General features: G+C 54.0%; 2 protein-coding genes across 2 annotated transcripts; both read right to left on the bottom strand.

Annotated features, from left to right (window-relative positions):
- Window positions 1–1,560: 1,560 nt before the first annotated feature.
- Window positions 1,561–3,080, bottom strand: PG997_005518 (uncharacterized protein; the record flags this gene model as incomplete). The annotated part of the gene is made up of 4 exons (XM_066809833.1): window positions 1,561–2,176; window positions 2,239–2,612; window positions 2,716–2,783; window positions 2,843–3,080. 4 exons carry the CDS (start codon window positions 3,078–3,080, stop codon window positions 1,561–1,563), a joined length of 1,296 nt encoding a protein of 431 aa, XP_066668756.1.
- A 7,710-nt stretch (window positions 3,081–10,790) lies between these two features.
- PG997_005517 (GPI mannosyltransferase 2) lies at window positions 10,791–12,371 on the bottom strand (the record flags this gene model as incomplete). The annotated part of the gene is made up of 3 exons (XM_066809832.1): window positions 10,791–11,214; window positions 11,293–11,899; window positions 12,038–12,371. The coding sequence occupies 3 exons, from the start codon at window positions 12,369–12,371 to the stop codon at window positions 10,791–10,793; spliced, it is 1,365 nt and encodes a 454-aa protein (XP_066668755.1).
- Window positions 12,372–17,440: the final 5,069 nt, after the last annotated feature.

Raw genomic sequence — 17,440 nt, 5'->3', positions numbered from 1 at the left:
TATTGAGAGATGAGTTGGCCAAGCATGGCCAGACTGCCATTCACTTCTGGCCGCTGTTGGCAGATCATGATGATCTTGTTCCTATCATGTGAGAAGCACGGCAAGTGAGTTGCTCGATGAGAGCTGTAGCATGCGATATCATACCTGTAATGATGGAAGCATGGGAGTTTACATCGTATGTGGGTAGAGTCAATGGCAGCAGTAGTCCGGCAATGTCGGGTGATCCAGTCCAACGTTGTTGGCTAATTGTGACCTGGTGTTCACTCTGTTTTGGGTATAGGTTCGTGAAAGAATGTAGTCCTTTCATACCCACTGTAGAGGTGGTTTGTCTCTGTTGATTCTAGGACGGGATGGCAGTTGTGGCGACGTCGGAATAGAGAACGCGGCTTGGACATCAAGAGTGGGAACCGCGGCTGATGACCTGCGGCTGACTCTTTCCGATGTGGCCCGCTGGAGAAAAGACAGCTAGGTCCGGTTCGGGAGACACCTCAATTTTCGCCGCCGCGGATGCATGGCATGATCATTGTGTGTACCTTCCTGTTTGTACTGGGCTGGATTAGCTTGTGCGCTGTACAAGACAATGAACGAAGTTCGGGGGCTGTGAGATGAACAAACCGTCAAGGGTTCAAAGTGCTAAACAAAAGCCGGGGAGAGCACCGGGATGTGAATGCAAGCCACTGTTCAGGTGCGGCAGCGTTGTAGGCCAAGCCAACTCCCAACATGTTCATGGTAGCGGTCTCACAAGCTGTCGGCGATGTCTTTGTAGTCGGTAAATGAGGAATGGCATGAGTGAAGGAAAGCCCCGGCGATTGTCCCCAGTATCGAATGGTCTTGTTTGGGCGTAGAAGGAAGGAACAGATCAGCAGTAGGGCTGGTAGGTGATATTAGAAGCAGAGGTAGAACCTTGAATGCAAGCAAAAGAGAGATGGGAGATCAAAAATTGCAAATGGTGTGCGCTGACAGTCCCGATGCTCCTTCAGCGATGTTGTTAGTGAGGAAGAGAAGCTGCGGCGCGGGGGGTTGCGGGGGTTGGCTAGGAGGTACAGGCGCACCTCTAGCAAAGCCTGTAGGTGTAGGGCAGCCCCAAACCCTCAGGCGGTTGCTGCAAAGCTGGGAGTAGGGACGGTGATAGCTCACCTGCATTTAACCAAGTCCAACTGGTCCTCTTGAGGTCTTGTAAACAACACCCGGAAAGGAGAGATGGAGGAAGAGGTACGATTCATTGACCAACGCAAGTGACCGACAGTCTCAGTGATAGAAAGGCAGGAAAGCAGAAATGAAAGATTGAAAGTGTTTTCTTGGATTGAGCATTTAGAATTCTGAAAGCAATCCTCTCCTCCCCGTCGCCACATTGCCGGCAGTTGAGAAGGGGGAGAGAGAGTGAATGGATGGGTATATCAAATGCAACTGGCTAAGTAGGCATGGACAAAAGGAAATATCAAATACATGGCCAAGTAAGGGTCAATCCAACCCTTCTTCCTCCCTCAACGCCCTCTCTTCGTCGCTTTTTCTGCGTTCATAATCATCGTAATCATCCCAATCCGATCATTCCCTACTCACTCATCGCAAGTTCCTGACCGACGGCTCGTACTCCCGCGTCACCACCGTCGTCGCCGTGATGCCGTTCCCTCCCTGCCTCGACATGGCCCGTTTCGGCGCCGCCACGGCCGCCGCCGCCGGCTCCTGCATCTCGAAGGCGTCGTAGTTTTCGCCGCAGGACACGGCGACGCTGTAGCCCGGCGTGACGTCGCCACGGCCGCCGCCGCCGCCGCCGCCGATGCCGAGCTCGATGTCCTTGTGGTCGCCGGCGCCGAAGCGGTACTGGTGCAGCTCCTCCAGGCTGTCGGACGCCGCCGACTTGAGCGGGAGCGTTCCCTTTCCTCCTCCTACTCCGCTCTTTCGCGCAGAGCTGGAGAAGGCCAGGCTCCGCGACTTGGATGATGCCCCATACTCGCCGCCGCTGTAGTCCTGGTATCCGCGCCGGCCGCTCGAGCCGAACTGGCGCGGCAGGGCCGCCGCGATCAGGGGCCGCAGCGTCGGCAGGCTCGACGTCAGCATGCCGATGCAGAGCTCGATGAAGGACCAGAGGGCCGCGTCCGTGTTGTCCCAGTTGGGGTCTTTGGTGAGCGAGGCCATCTTCAGGGTCCGGATGCGGAGGCAGGAGATGACGCAGGTGCTGTAAGAGGGGGTGGTGTGTAAGCGACTATCATATGTGTGCAAGATGGAGAGAGAACTTACAAGAGACCCAGGCCAAAAACGACCACGAGCAGCATCTTCTGCTTGGTCGGCAGTTGCAGCGACTTGATGACGGGCAGCGGGATGACGAAGATGGCGAAGTCGGTGATGATATTGACGCCGGCCATGACGTACCACACCGCCAGCTGGTCGACGCAGGAGCCCGGCAGCGCCGGCTCCCAGAACTTGTCGACCGGGTAGCACACGAGCGGCAGCAGCACCGAGAGCGTGACGGTCCAGGCCAGGATGAAGCCGAGGAGGCCGCCCGACATCCACTGGGTGAGCTTCTGCGTGAAGATGCGCCGGTACTGGAGCAGGATGGAGACCTTGATCAGGCATAGGCCGACGTTGTAGAGGATGATGGAGACGTAGAAGGACTATAACCGCGGGTGGTCTTGTTAGTGCTCGGGGCTTTATGCTGGTTCTCTTCATCGCGACGGATGATAGTTACATGCTGTCGCCGACAAGAAAATATCTTACCTTCATGTAGGGGATGAAGTCCTCGAGGGGTTGGACCCATGTGTGCGTGCCGAGACCAAACTTGCCCTCTAGAAAGGAATTTCTGTTAGTGTCATACCAGGGACAAGAAGACGGATGCGTGACCTACCAAGGCCAATGGCGACGGCGGACCCTATGGTTAATATCAAGGCCCCGATGATGACGGCGTCGTCGGTACCGAAACTCCGGAGTATGATGGCGCGGGTGTAGATGCGCAGGGCCACGACGAGCGTGGCGACGGCGCTGAAGACGGAGAGGATGGTGATGATCTCCTTTATCCGCCCCTCGTGGTCGAGGGAGTGGTCGATGTCTTCGGGCGCCATGATAGCGCGGTTGCTGGCTTCCATATTGTCTATCTCTTTTTTCGTTCCCTTTCTCTTTCTCTTTTCCTATCACTGCTTTGGCCGCTCAACGGGGAGGTATTATATCAAATTCGACTTGAAAACGGGAATGAGAAAGACCCATGTATGGAAGGCATCAGGGGTGTGTGCGATCTGGTGAAATTGCAATCTGCCCTTGCTATTTCTCTCTTCGCTCACTTCACTGGCTCGCTCTCACGCTCTATCGAAAAAAGGCCGAGATGCTGGTAGATACTTATTTAATTCCCTGTTGCATGCCCAGCCCAGCTTCTCTCTTCCACCTTCCCTACTTGCTCCACACAATATGGTCCGCAGCGCCGCCCACCCCCTCCTCCTCCTCCTCCATCTCGTGTACAACGGCCGCCCGACGGGAAACACACATGAAGCAGCGATTAGTCTTGATAGGTACATCCGTTCAAGTGAGGAAGGAGATATGGTGCAGGGTTGCAACAGCACCGACGATCCATTTGGGCTGCTGCTGCATGCCGCCTTCAGGGGAACCCCTCGCTCGACACAGACAGACTGAGGGAGAAGCACGCCAGGCACGCACCCTCCCCCCACTGTCAAAGTCAGCAGGGCGGTCCCCAATTGGCCGGGGCAAGCTAGGTTGGGCGATCAATCCGCGCGATTGAGTGTGCAAATCGAGGTCACACCCATCCCTGCCCCCCGGTCCTGCAGGTTTTGGGGACCCCTGGCCGGTAGCCAGCCGGAAGTGACGTACTAAAACGGTAGCCAGTTCGAGGATGTGCCGAAGCCTCATACGTTTTCCGATACAAGCCTAGCTCTTTAGTACGGCTGCACAACCACCCCAAGCGGCGACAAACAGCAGCACATTTCCTTGCTTTCAGGCATCAGGCCTTCGGCCACCCCTCTCTTATTCCTTCTGTCCCAGGGACGAGAGAGAGAGAAAGGCTATAACACAGGTTGGGAGAAAGAGAACATTGAGGGTAAGACGTTTCTTTCTCACCTCATGGCATACCCCGCAGTCGAACGAGGTTTCGGGTGACCGACCGCATCTGCGATTGTGGCTGCGGTTCGCGAAACGTTGATCATACGGGCAAACAGGTGGTCAGAGCATCAACTTGTCAGTGACCTTGCCAGTGGCCTACATACGTGCATTGCTTTTTTGGGTCTGTGAATAACCAAAACCTCACACCCCACGCTGTTGCTCGCATGTTCGGCATTGGTTTTCTGGTTCGCAGTTCTTTCGCAGAATGCCTACGAAATGGTCCCTTGGAGATGCCAATTTCCCTGCATTAGCGAGGTCCTTGAAGCGCCAACTAGTCACCGCAACATGAGGCGGTGGTGTTTACGTTTTCAGGCCCCAAGGGCCTTGCTGGACATTCAGGCTGAACGACCGAATTCAGGTGCCCAAAAAGAACGGCAGCCTGCACATCGACATGCGCGAGGGCCGCCATTGGCTAGACCGGTCGATCATTGCGAAAGGGCAAATGGGGATCGACTGGGCCCTTCCTATTTGTTCCCTGCCTGCTTAAACATATTAACACAAGGACAAGGTAGAAATAACTACCTATGTATACGACCAAGCTGTGGTTCGCAACATTGTCCACTAAGAATTACTAGCTTGGGGTAACAGGAGGACCGAGCAGGAATGATCAGATCCACCAAGTAATGCACATGTGAAGATAGAAGATAAGAGAGCGAGAGAGAGTATCTCGTGGGTTTCAAGCCACACCCGGATGAGTGAGTGTATCGTCAGACGGATGACGGATTTCCCGTCCCGCGGCGCTGGGAGCGCTCTGAACTCGACGATACCAATCCAGCCCAGCCGGCCGCGGCGACAGACGTCCGAGCGAGAGTCAAGGCAAACTTCGGTCTGACCGCCCACCATGGCTCTCCCGTTCCGTCGAAGTCCCGCGTTCTGGAAGCAGGAAGGGTCGGAGATTTTCCCAATATCATCATCGAGGCCTGAAAAGGCGCCCTGAAACCCTGTCGCGCAGGCCTGTCACGGGCAGTGTATGTATGTAGTAGTCGGGAAGAGAAGAGTCGAAAATTTAGAAAAAGAACCTTGTTTGAAGAGGCAAACCAACCAACCGGTACTAGTCACGGCTGCCTGCTACTATCTATTACGACGCTGGCAGTTGGGTGGTGGTTTGGATCGTGGCTGTACACACCCTTCCCGTAACGGCCGGGGTAGCAAGCACGGTGACGGGTAGAGTAGGAAGGGGGGCCTGAGCGCGAAACTGAGCCCGGGACTTTTTTGTTTGCTGCTGCTGCTGCTGCTGCTCTCTCCCTCTCTCTATCTCAAAATCTTGCTTCACAACTCGTCGGGGAAACAAGACGAAACAGATCTCGGGGTTGCATTGCAGGTCCCGGCGCACGTTCTCAGTGGTGCATCTCTTGCGGGGGCCCGCTTGCTACTGTAACTCCTCCCTTACCACTTGCCTCTTCCTCCTCTTGTATCCCCTCCCGGCAGAAACAGAAAGCGGGCAAGCAGTTCGGAAACGGCTATGACGGGACCCCATTGGGATGGTTGATGGTAAGGTGCGCGGTGATTGTTAGATTCATATGCCTTAACTGACGCTTGTGTCTGGGCGATCCTGGTATGAACAACAGACTGGCTGGAATATTTCTTTCCCAGCCCCTGTGGGAACTGTGTATTAACATAAGCTACATTTTAAAAAATCAGGGTCCCCCTGCCTGCTGCTCGCTGGGACCTAGTGCGGGAAGACTATTGGCGAATGGTAGATGGTACCCAAGTCCGCATTCGGCTAATGACTCGCCAATTGCTGAAAAAAAGTCCCATGATACAGGCGGCTCACAGATCGGGAAAGGCGCAGGCAGGCGGAAGTGTTCCAGTTCGTCTGGTCTAGTGTTGAAAACGACCTGAAGACGGAATGCCAGCAGAGCCGCCTTCACACTGCCACACTTGATTACTCGCTGTCAGTTTGAAAAAGAAAAACTGGTAGAAAAGATGAGTTACACATAGGTTGTTAACCAACAGCACTTCCCTTCCGCGTTCCCCGTTCCCCGCGGTTCTGGTCTCCGAATCTAGCCTCGGGCGCCGAGGCAGGGGGTTGGTTCTAGGTCTCGAGGACGCGCGCGCACAGATACGACGCTGCGCAGCGCCTGTAACTGCGATGTAACCCCCGCTAACCCAGATAGATCGATCTGTGAAAAAAGAAGGAAGCAAGTCCGATCCAGGAAACACTGGTGGCTCTTTTTCGAAGTTGCGCCTCTCTCTTTCCGTCTCTCGTCTCGCGACTAGGCAAATGGAAGCAAGCAGCCCTACAAAACAAACCAAGGTTACTTGGTCGCTGGTAACGGACCATCGGAGAGTTTCTCTGCGTCGGCCCATTGACCCATCCGGGCGAAATTGTCAAGGAAGAAAAGAAAAGAAGAGAGAACATTCTGCAGATCTTAGCTGCTAGTGTTATTGTAGGTATGCGGCAATGGCACGAGGTTGAGTTTAGTCGCCTTTTCCTTTTCCCTCGTGGGCTTCCTGATTGAGCCTCACTAGGCTCTCGGCAACCACTGCTAGCTCTCCCTCATAGCCTTGTTCTTCTTCTTCCTCCTCCTCCTCCTCCTTCTCCCAAGCTCATGCAGCATCTCGAATTAGACCGAGCCGGCCGGGAGCAACTGGGCCGACCACCGTTACCGGAACACCATCCAATATACACTAGAGGCCGTTAGAAGTCATCCAAAGTCTCAGAGCACCGACCGACACGCGGCTACCTAATATATTTCCGCTTCTTTGCACATTGCGCTACTCAGTCGCAGACCGGATGAAGAATGCCGAGCAGACAGAGGTTTGAACAGGCTTTTGCGTCCATATGTGCTACACGAGCAAATAAACTACGTTGCATGGCAAGGGCATCGCACCATCGGGGAGGGAACTGGAGTGAGTGGCCTGTAGGCTATATCCCGGAATCGATAGTTCGAGTAGGCGGCAGAGACCCATCGCACACATGGCCTGGTCGTCAGGCCATCCTTCCCTTTCGCCTTTCCGGGTGCGGAATTCGGGAGGCACATAAGCATAAGCACTAGACGAAGGGACACGCGAGTGTGAAATGTTATACAGCACATCCCTTCCCATTCAGATAAAGTTCGAGCAAGCCAAGACCCGGTTCCCATCGCGTGCAGTTCGCCTGGTGGACCGGGTGTCAGGTAGAGGTACTCAGCTCGCGATGTACTTACATATTGTGCTGTCGCGAGCGCGGCACTATTGACTGAAGCGTGGTGGACTCGAGGAAAGCTGGGCTTCTGCAACAAGGCGTGCACTAAGTCGATCGTCATGTCATTCAGGCACCGGGGATCTTCTTTGATCAGCTGTCTGCCTGTCCGCCCTCGTCGTGTTTTGTACGACCTGATCTTACCCGGGACTGCCGAGAATAGATCGTCAGGAACCGGGCTATCCTGGGCTCGAAAGACAGATTGCAATTGCAAAATTCGCCTTTATTTGTATCTTTTAAGCATTAGCTTGACCAGGTTCCGCTCTCTCTTGATCAGCGTGCACATGACACCATTCGTATATGACGTCGGGTGTCCCGCTTTGCGCGACATCACAACCACCTCTGGCCCGTGTGAGCCAGCCCCAGAAAAGAATATCCAGCTTCGCTGCCGATACCCGACACGCACTAGTGATTAACTACCTAGGTATTTTCGACATTCATGACCTTTGAACATCGTTTAAGCATAAGGGTGGCCCTTTTAGGGCAGTATTTTGGATCTCGAAGGCTGAATCCGGCTGTACTTACTAGTTCACGATGAAACTACTTATACCCAGGCAGAATCAACGGATGCCCTTGGCATGCGCTCTCTGCATGAACGACGATGGGCAATAAGATTAGGCTACCGATGCAACTCGGCAACTTGGCAGAAGTGAAGCTGTGTTCTCAAGTGTGTACCTACACCCAGAGGAGCTGAAATTCAAGTTGCTGCTGGAGAATGCTTATTTTCAGCTGCGTGTGTGAAAGGACCAATCGGTTTGGGCAGGTCTGCATGAGAAAACGCAGTAAGTTTGTTCAAACATGATACAAGTCGAATTGGCTCACCCTTTTGAAACTGCGATTCATCCCACGGGATTAATGTGCAAGGAGGCCAAGGTACGATCACGTCTGGCATGCGCTTGCGGTTGCCCTCGTGGTGATGCGCATCACGGGACTGAAATGGGGGAGAGGTTAATGTGCTCTGTAGATCTAGGAGTCCATCGTACTTGGCATTTTCCGACTTAACCCTCAGCTTGGCCATTGGAAAACTACTACGAGACAACCCACCCGCGTCAGCATGTCTAGCCCGAGAGGCTCGAGATAAGAAACCCCAAACCTGATATCAAAAGAAGCTGACCCATCATAGACCCGTCCCTTTGACTCGCAAACATGACCGAATACTCACAAGGGCCGATAGGGCTGGCTACTGTCGTGACGACGGTGGTAACTCGATGTTTCGATTTCGGACTAGGCAGGATCTCGCGGCCTCATCTCCGAGCATCGGTTTCAGGAGTGAAAGTATGGCAAGAAACAGAAGAAAATGCTCACCAGATACACCATATGGGCCTTCGAAATCGAATGCACAAAGAAACGTCTTCGGCTATCGCATTTCGCCAAGTGAACATCATACGCTCTTGGTCCTTCCTGGCATGTGCCTCGTGGCTATTTTAGCCATCGAGGTGCATGGCCCCATCTCCTTCTTCAAACCCTCACGGGAATCAAGATATGTCACCGCCTTTTGCTACTGTAGTATACCGCCGAGACATTGCATTGAAGGAGTGTTTGCAAGCGGTGCTCGTCACTTCATCGGCCCTGGTTGCCCCATCCTTCGTCAGCTCTCCAGGGCCAGCCGTTGTCTCAGCATCTGCAACCATACAGTAGTGTATTGCTAGGTGCATAGCGAGACCCTCTTATGGGCTACGATGGCTCCCGTTTTAGCAGAGACGTAATAATAGTTGGAGAAAATTGGGAATTCATCTGTATGTGCGGGCGGATGATAGATACGGCATACAACGTACACATACACGACGGAGAGTGATCAATGTGGGCGAGGATGGTGGTGTCAGTCTTGACACGATCCCAGTGACCCGAAATGGAGACATATTGCGGCATGACGAGACAAGCCTGGCAAGGGGGGATCGTCCTATGTAAGGACTAAGGCAATGTGTCGTGAAAGAATTGTATTAGAATAAAAGTGAACAACGATAATACAGAACACTGCTCGTAACCTAGAGGGCCAACGCAACAAGTGCTGGCGATGATATGACAGCCACGCCCAGCCGTACGCTGTTAATAACCAAGAGGTAGGTACACAGCAATGGAGGCAATACGGGTCCAGTCAAGTATGTAGTCAGTTGAGGGCTACCTCAGAGTATGTCAAGGCTGTTCAGATTGATGGCGTGTACCGATTCCCTTTTCATGATATGGATGGAGGAACACAGAGCTCCAAGAGGGACCACCCACTTACATTTGCCGTCTCTATTAATTGTCACCTATGCTTCCCTATGCTTCCTTAATGGTGTAGCGTTAGCATACCACAAGAGGCTGGCTCATACGTCACAGAGCCAAGAGATGGAGGCGGTGGGAGGGGAACGTGGGACGGAAAGGAGGATACCACACAATCGAGAGGGATTCACGATAAGAGGCGATGAACTACGTGAGCAACGTATACCATGGATATTGCCCCTATCCAGATATGTATGATGCGTAGGACGACGTACAAACCATGTGTCCGAGCAATCTCCCCCAAATAACAGGACGGCACCGGGAAAGAAGGTCGAAATGATCGACTTCGGTGAGTACGGCATATGAACCCGACGAAGACACCGCCTCGTGGGACAACTAGGTATGGCCGATCTTGCACAGCATATGTGCCTGGGGAGGCAGCGGCGTCAATAGGCCTGAATGGCTTGCCGAGTCTGCCGCTGCGAGGCGATCAACAACACAAGGCCAATAGCAAATTAAAAAAAAAAAAAGACCAATACACGAAAGCGCCACCGGAGACACTGGGGTACACGATGCGCGGAAACTATGATACGCTCGCTCAATGTAAGCTGGCGAGTTTTCTGCGATGATGCCAACCGGCGTCGAGGGCTTTTGGGCTGACCGTGGCCAGTTGGGAGAGAATGGTAACTCTAGCAGCCCAGGTGTTGACCGTCAACCTCCCTACCTACTCCGCTTGCCGAGTAAGCAAGCCGGTGGGAAGAGGTAGTATCTCCTCGTAGCCATCATGCTTGCGTCTGGCGCTGGGGCTTCCAACATCGATCCGGCAAGGTGATGGTTGGTTTGAGGAAAGAGAGAGGGACACAACTCCCAGTCAGAAAAATTATGGATGGCTTGATGATTCTAACAAGAATGAGGAGCTTGGTGCAGTGAACCATTGCTAAGCGCTGTCGCTATATCCCACGGCCGATGCGAGATTCTGCCTGCCATATGTGCATGTCGCTAATAAGGGGACAAATAGTTGTTGGCTGCACAAGTGATGTAGGAGGGTTTGAAGCAAATTGAGACGCGGAGATCAAGACCAATCCACGATTCCAGCAAGAGCCTGGTAGATATTGGGTTGTATGAGCACTAATAAGGGGCAACTTTCACCATGCCGTAGGAGTCCCAACTTATGCGTCGCGGACTGATCTCCATCCATGGGCGACACGGTACTACATCAGAGGCTAACACTGAGCCCAGATTAACAAAAAAAGTAGATGCATGGGATACGTATTTGAATTAACAGCTAGAGTTTGTGCGACTCTCATGCCGGGGGCAGGAACGAGGCGAAAAGAGCCCCTTGAATGGAAGCGTACATGACCATGAAGACGACGACGCCCCCTCCGAACTTAGCCGTCGTGCTCTGCCCAAGCTGGCCGGCAAGCCACCAGTACCAAACGGGATACGCCGAGGCGATCCTCGTGATGATCTGGATATGGTAGGTCGTGATGGCCAACGTGGTGAGGATCACTTGGGACAGAGCCATGGCGCCTACAAACAGCGACGCATCATCCGGCGATCGCTGCTGCTGTAGCACAGCAGCTGACCTCGACGATGACTCGGGCGCCACTTCGCGCCGAGGCAGAAGCGTCGCCAGGCCGGATCTCATCATCAGGAAGAGCACGGGGGCTGACAAGAGGAAGAGCGGGATGTTACCTGGGGTCCAATACCGGAAGAGACCAACGTTCCTAGATCAGACAGACAGACATGTGAGCGTCAAGCGCAGGCGGACCTGAAGAAAAACCCGATTCGGTCTTCGGACTTACCAGTATTTCTCCTGGACAAAGGTGTAGATGCTAGGCAGAGTTTTCTGGCACCAGGGCCTTAGTGTCACCGTCACGGAAGACTCGGTACAGAATGTTTGGTAAGCAAGGGTCTGTGGGACCAACGAGCCCATGCCCACGGCTATGCCGCCAATCCCCAGCGCAACCAAGCGCCGAAGGTTGACCAGGCTCATGGACGTGGTGATCAAACGGTGCAGCTCAGCCAGGGCAAAGACGGCAAAGGAGACGCCGCTCAGCAGGCCATTACTACGGAACATGGTGGCGAGGCCAAACACGATGCCCGAACTCACGATGGCCGCATCCTTCCGGGTGGACCGGGAGTGGCCGAGGTATCCGTGTGCCAAGAGCAGGTAGCCCAGGAAGGAGAGCAAGGCAAAGGTGCTCTCTTGGTAGGGGGCCGACAGGAAGATGCCGGCCGGGGACACGATGTGCAGCAGAGCGGCCACAAACGAGGTCTTGGGGTCTTTGCCGATTTTCAGCCCTAGATGGTACAGCACGAGGACCGACAGCAAATGCGATGCATGAGCGATGCAGATGCCGACCAGGGGTTCCCATTGGCTGGTTGGCTCAATCCCAAGATAGGCGAAAGCTGAGAAACCACGCAGTAAGCAAAATTGCCAACACTATTATTAATCCATCTTTGGACTTGTGGTTGGTGGAAGGCACGAGAAGCCGAGGAGAAGTAATGAATAGGGAGGGAGGGGATGAGGGGCAAAGATTCACTTACCTCGGACGACGGTCGAGATGAGGAAGGGCATGCCGGAACCAAAGGCCCATTCCTGCTCATAGAGATAGCCCCGACGGGCATTCTGGACAAAGTAGATGGCGTCCCAGCGAGTCAACTTGGCACCCAGGTCGAGGGCGGACTCGTTGAAGTCTAGGGCGCGCTGGGCCACGAGGGTGGTGGAGGTGTCGTAGGGCGGGCCGCCGAGGCTACTGGCGACGACCAGCAGCAACAGGACGGACTTCCATAGCACAAAGGCGCGGACCAAGGCCTGGCCATGGCCATGGCCGTGAGGGTGCCGCCGCTGCTGCTCGCTGTGGCCGGATGAGATGAGCATGGCGCCAGGCAGGCCCTGAATCGGCTCAGAATGGGGCCTTTCTCTGTTGGATTGGAGCAATTGCCGATGCCACGTTATCACATGGGATGGGCAAGATGGATCTATTGACTGATCCGAAAACGAATTGAGCTCGAGTCGAGTCGAGTCGCGGTGTATCCCTTTTTCCTCGATGCTTGTTTAGGTATTTTCTGGTGGGTTGCTGCATTTGCTGCGTTCCGGCAACAGTCTTGTGCAGTAGCTCTAGAGAGCAGGCTAGGCCTAAAATTCAAGCTCCAACACACCCGAACACTCGCTGAGCTCCATGCCGCTAGCCCAGAAATAGTGCACGCCTGGCGGGGTATCACACTATCACACCAACTGGAGCCCACTGAAAGAAGAAGAAAAAAAAGACAGAACAGCCAGCTGGAAACGTGGAAAAACACCCCCACTCCGGTGCTTGCGCAGGAGCAGGCTTGACACGCTTGACACATGGGCCTGGACCCACGCAGACGCTACATTACCGGCCTACCGCTCTGCTCTATTGACATCGGGGAATCTGGACAATTGCCTGAACGGGCTCTGGATGCGGGTGGCTGTGTCAAGCGTGTAGATTGATGAAACCAAGGGGCGCTATTTCTGGACGAGCTGGTGGAGGTTTGCTCTCGAAGCTCCATCTGAAAAGGAAAGAAAAGGATTGGCAAAAGAGCGAGTGTATGTAAGCAGAAAAAGCAGCAATGACGGATTTGATGTCATCACCACTTGCGACTCGCCTATTTGCCTAGCATACTTACCTACGGAGTATGTCAACAGGACTTGAGATGAACCAGCACCGGATCCATTCCAGCACAGCCGCTCTAACACCACTGCACTATGACTTGGCCGACTGTGAGCTGCACAAGTTGCACCTCGGTCTGTCGGCAGTATAAATGCTGCATGTAGGTATGTATGTATGTGTTGCACATGGCACCTACATATGTAGTGCTTATGGTATGTAATAGTGCCTCGACGGTATGTAGTAGCGGTGCGGGAAGCAAGGGGTGCAGGGGTGCCTCTGCGATTTTTGCAGGGAAGGGCCGCACTGGCAGCAGACCTCCTGGACGGGTTTCGGACTTTTCAGGCTTGTTGAAGGCAGTCCTCGAAGTGGGGGAGCGGCTGACTTCGACGACGATGAAAGTGGTTAGCAGCACGAGCCAAAAGAGGAAGCCCTGGACCATGACTGTGGATTTGGAACGAGGGTCATGCCATTTTCTAGAAGACTATCGTTGCCCGCCACTTGTTCGGCCCAGGTCGAGTCAACGGCGACGACGGCGACGGAACAATTCTCAAGTTGGAGTCCTTTCATGGGAGATGCCATTTGCGGCAGTCGGTGCAACTGGAGAGGCCACAGCTGACCTGATCAGCGCTCGCCGACCAGAGCGGCCTTTACGAAACACCCGAACTTACAGCCCGACTTCCCGACTGTGCTATGCGAATTGATGAGATGATGCAAGAAACCAGGGACACTTCACCAAGACGAGATGCCGTCCAGCCCGAAACAAGTTTTGTAGTAAAAAGTAGGAAACATTTTCACATTAGAGAAAAAAAAAGACGAAATTTGACGTCGCCTTCTCCTCCAGCTTCCAAGTCTACGGTACGGTTCGACCTGGAAACAACACAACATGAATTGACATCATTTCGGTTTCCCTTTTCCTTACCCGTTGTATCATCAAAAACCGTATCCCGCGACTCAGACTCGAGCGAAACGGGTCCGCGACAAACGTGCCAAATCATTCACGAGTTCAGCCGAATTCGAGCTTGCCGGGTGCCAAGGCTAGATGCACACATAATCGATGTATGTACAATTCAGATCCATGACGTTGTCCCGTCCATCATCGCGATGGTTGCGCACAAAGTAGGCTGCTTTGAGTTGAGTTCAGAGTGCTTGCCTGCCTGCCTACCTAGTGGTACAGGCTCTACCCAGCCTCTCTAGGCACAGGCAGCTACATGCGCCGAGAAAAGCCATTATTGAACCCTTTTGGTCGCATCCATACGACTACGAGCATGAAATGAAGCTGCCAATCGAAGCTATGGGTGCAACTACAGACGAACTACCACTGACTTGCAGGTCAAATACGCAGTTCGTATCCATCCGCCACTGGAAGTTCTGACCAAGAAAGCCAGCTACGCACATTGCATTTCGACGGCCAGATTGCCAGATTGCCGTCAAGGAGAAGCGAGATAGCGACGGTGTGGTGACGGCGTGGTGGTGTTTAATGAGCCAACCCAACGACGCGCCTGTGTGCAGCAATCTCGGCTGTTTTGTACATGGCATTTTCGCGTGCTGATCAGCGCTTCCTCTCTGAAATATAACGGTCAGCTCGACTAACACACACACACAAACGACTGCCCCCAGTCAGTGAGTGACCCCTCCCTGGCGCCTGGCTTATTCGGGTTACTGGCTCTGCCAAGAGGAGCCGGGAGATATCCATTCCTCCAAGTCTGCGCGTGTGGGAACGAAAGCGATTCGCTGCTTTTATTTAATTGATCGATTGACCGCGCTCGCTGCCAACTCCTGGACAGGGCCACACACTCGCTGCCCTCTGCCCTGCACTCCTCACTGCGCAAGCAGCAAGCAGCAGGCATCACAGTCCTGGCCCTGCAGCTGCAGAGCGTTCGCTGTCATCACCCCCACCAAAAGTGCACCAGAAGGTTAGGTTAGTTTTGACCACCGGCCTGTTGGTTTTTTGTGTATTATGAGCCCACGAACCAACCACATATGAAGCCACTCTTCCTCACCGTCGCAACGCATCGCGCTGCAATCGTACCTGTTACCAATCTATGATCTGCGACCAAGGCTGCTAGCAACCGGCTGTTGCTGCTGCTGCTACTAGCTGCTAACAACTGTTACTACCACTGCAGGGCGAGAGTCATTCGCACCGTGGGCCAGAAACACCTTCGGAACTTTATATCGTCGAATACGACGCCCGCACCGTACCCTCGATCGATATAAGGTTGGGTTGAGGGGAAACATCTGAGCTTCGGCCAATAGCAGAGCACGCTGGCTGGGACTCACCGGCAGTCTGGACTCTGGCCATCATCATCCCATCTGCCCCTTCTGCCGTATATTATCAAACAGGCCGCAAACGTGGACGGACGCTTGACAAGCCGATAGTCTCCTTTCCTCCCAATCCTCACCCCCAGGCCGTCTGCTCCCTCGACTAGGCTGTCGGCCGGTTTTCCACAATACTGCAGAACTAAAGATATGTAAGTGTATGCATTCAGCTACCATTGTGGCGCATCATTTCATCTCATCTCACCGCTCCCCCGTCGATTCAAACATCCAATCGCTCTCCAGAGTCTACTACCTACGCATACATACGTGCAAGCAGACCTGCCTCTACCTGTGTATATATATGTGTGTGCGCATACCTGCTTACCTACTTACGTGGTGTGCGTGCTTTGGCTCTAGGGGATGATAGGCTGCCGTCCAATGCATTCACTATACTTAACCCAGCCAGCCAACCCGCTTACACAGCCATAGCTTCCAGCATTCGAAACCCCCCAATCTCCATCTCGCTTATCACCACCAACCTGCAAGCCTCCCACCCACGCGCACCGGCAGACCACAGTGCCGGCTGACCAAACCCTGGTTTTCCTTTTTCTGTCCTGTCGCAGTTGTCCATGCCCTGTACGACCTTCGTCGCGTTCAGCTTGCTCTCCGTCATATTGCTTTGGCCATCCTGCTTCCTCCATACCTACTTTTTCTTCCTTGGTTCTCGCCCCGATTGACCGGCGGCTTTTTTTTTTTTTTTTTGTTTACGCATCATCATCATCAACCTGCGTCTCATGCCATTGCGCTCTACCCTTTTTGCATGAGCATTGAAACGACCAGCATCCCAGCACAACAGGAACAGCGGGCCCCAAATCTCCACCCATTCCGCCCTACAGCTTGGTGATCTAGCCCCTAATTTCAGCTGGTTCCTGGATTCGACCCCATCATCGGCCCCGGCTGACATCAGCTACCACCGGGTCGAGAACTCAGCCTCAAATGTCACATCCCCATCCCCGTCCGTTCGACTGCTACGCTCCTTTTTGACAGGCGTCGTTTGGGCCTGGGCGCTGGACTTTTTCGCTCTGTTATTCTTAACCTACATACTGGCCTCCAAGCTGTCGAGGAAACTGGCTTTCCGACTTGCAATCCATTCCTTCGCACTAGTGCTGCCCTTTTTGCATGTGAGCCGGCATCGCCATCTTCAAAAGCCAAAACCCCTCCGCCTTAGCTAGAGTCGATTACGAGGGGTTGCGCTGGACTGGACTAATCGAACGAACCCTGGCATCGATCTGGAGTCGCCGTCTTACTCCACCACCAGCCGACACATCCCACCATACTTCACTTACATGCATCGTTGCGCCTTCCACTGCTAGCACGCCGTCTGTAAGGGCCGGATCGACGTCGAACCTTCGCCGGGAAGTTGCCACCTTGCTGGGCAATACAGCTAGCACGCTATCGCTCCATTTGCGCATGTTTGGCTGCCATCATGTTTCTCCACTCGGGGGCCAGCCTCCACGGACATGAATATTCGAACAAACCGTCACAACCCGCTGGACAGGCCGGCGCGCGACGCAATCACCTGCTCCGGTCAACTTTTACTTCCCCTGTGAACCGGGCATCTACTATATCGTACAACAACGCAGACTCTCCGTTCCCGCCGCCACCTCCCAGGCCTATCTCTGCAGCTTCTACCGCGGCAGGAGCGCCCTCCCCCTCGATTCTTCGTGTCAACGGAAGGCCAATTGCTCGACGGGCACCCAGCACTCCCGAGCCGGTTGTCAGGTTTCAGGAGCCTGCGGCAGATCGACCGCCTCCGGTGAATCGGGCATCTACTATTTCATATAACAAAACAGACTCTCAATTCCCGCCACCACTCCCTCCTCGACGTATCGCTTCAGCTGCTACCCAGACAACAGCAACTACTACTTCACCTACGCTTACCCACAGCAAAGGAAAGCCGTCGCTTTCCAGAAGAGTCTCTGGCACTCCCGAACCCGCAGTCAGATTCCATGAGCCCGTGGCGGAGCATGAGCTTCGCGCCGGCAGCAAGGACGACACG

The sequence above is a fragment of the Apiospora hydei genome, assembly GCF_038363865.1.
Source record: "Apiospora hydei strain CBS 114990 chromosome Unknown utg000005l_segment0_segment0, whole genome shotgun sequence".
Classification (NCBI taxonomy): Eukaryota; Fungi; Ascomycota; class Sordariomycetes; order Amphisphaeriales; family Apiosporaceae; genus Apiospora; species Apiospora hydei.
This window is presented reverse-complemented; position numbering and strand designations above follow the sequence as displayed.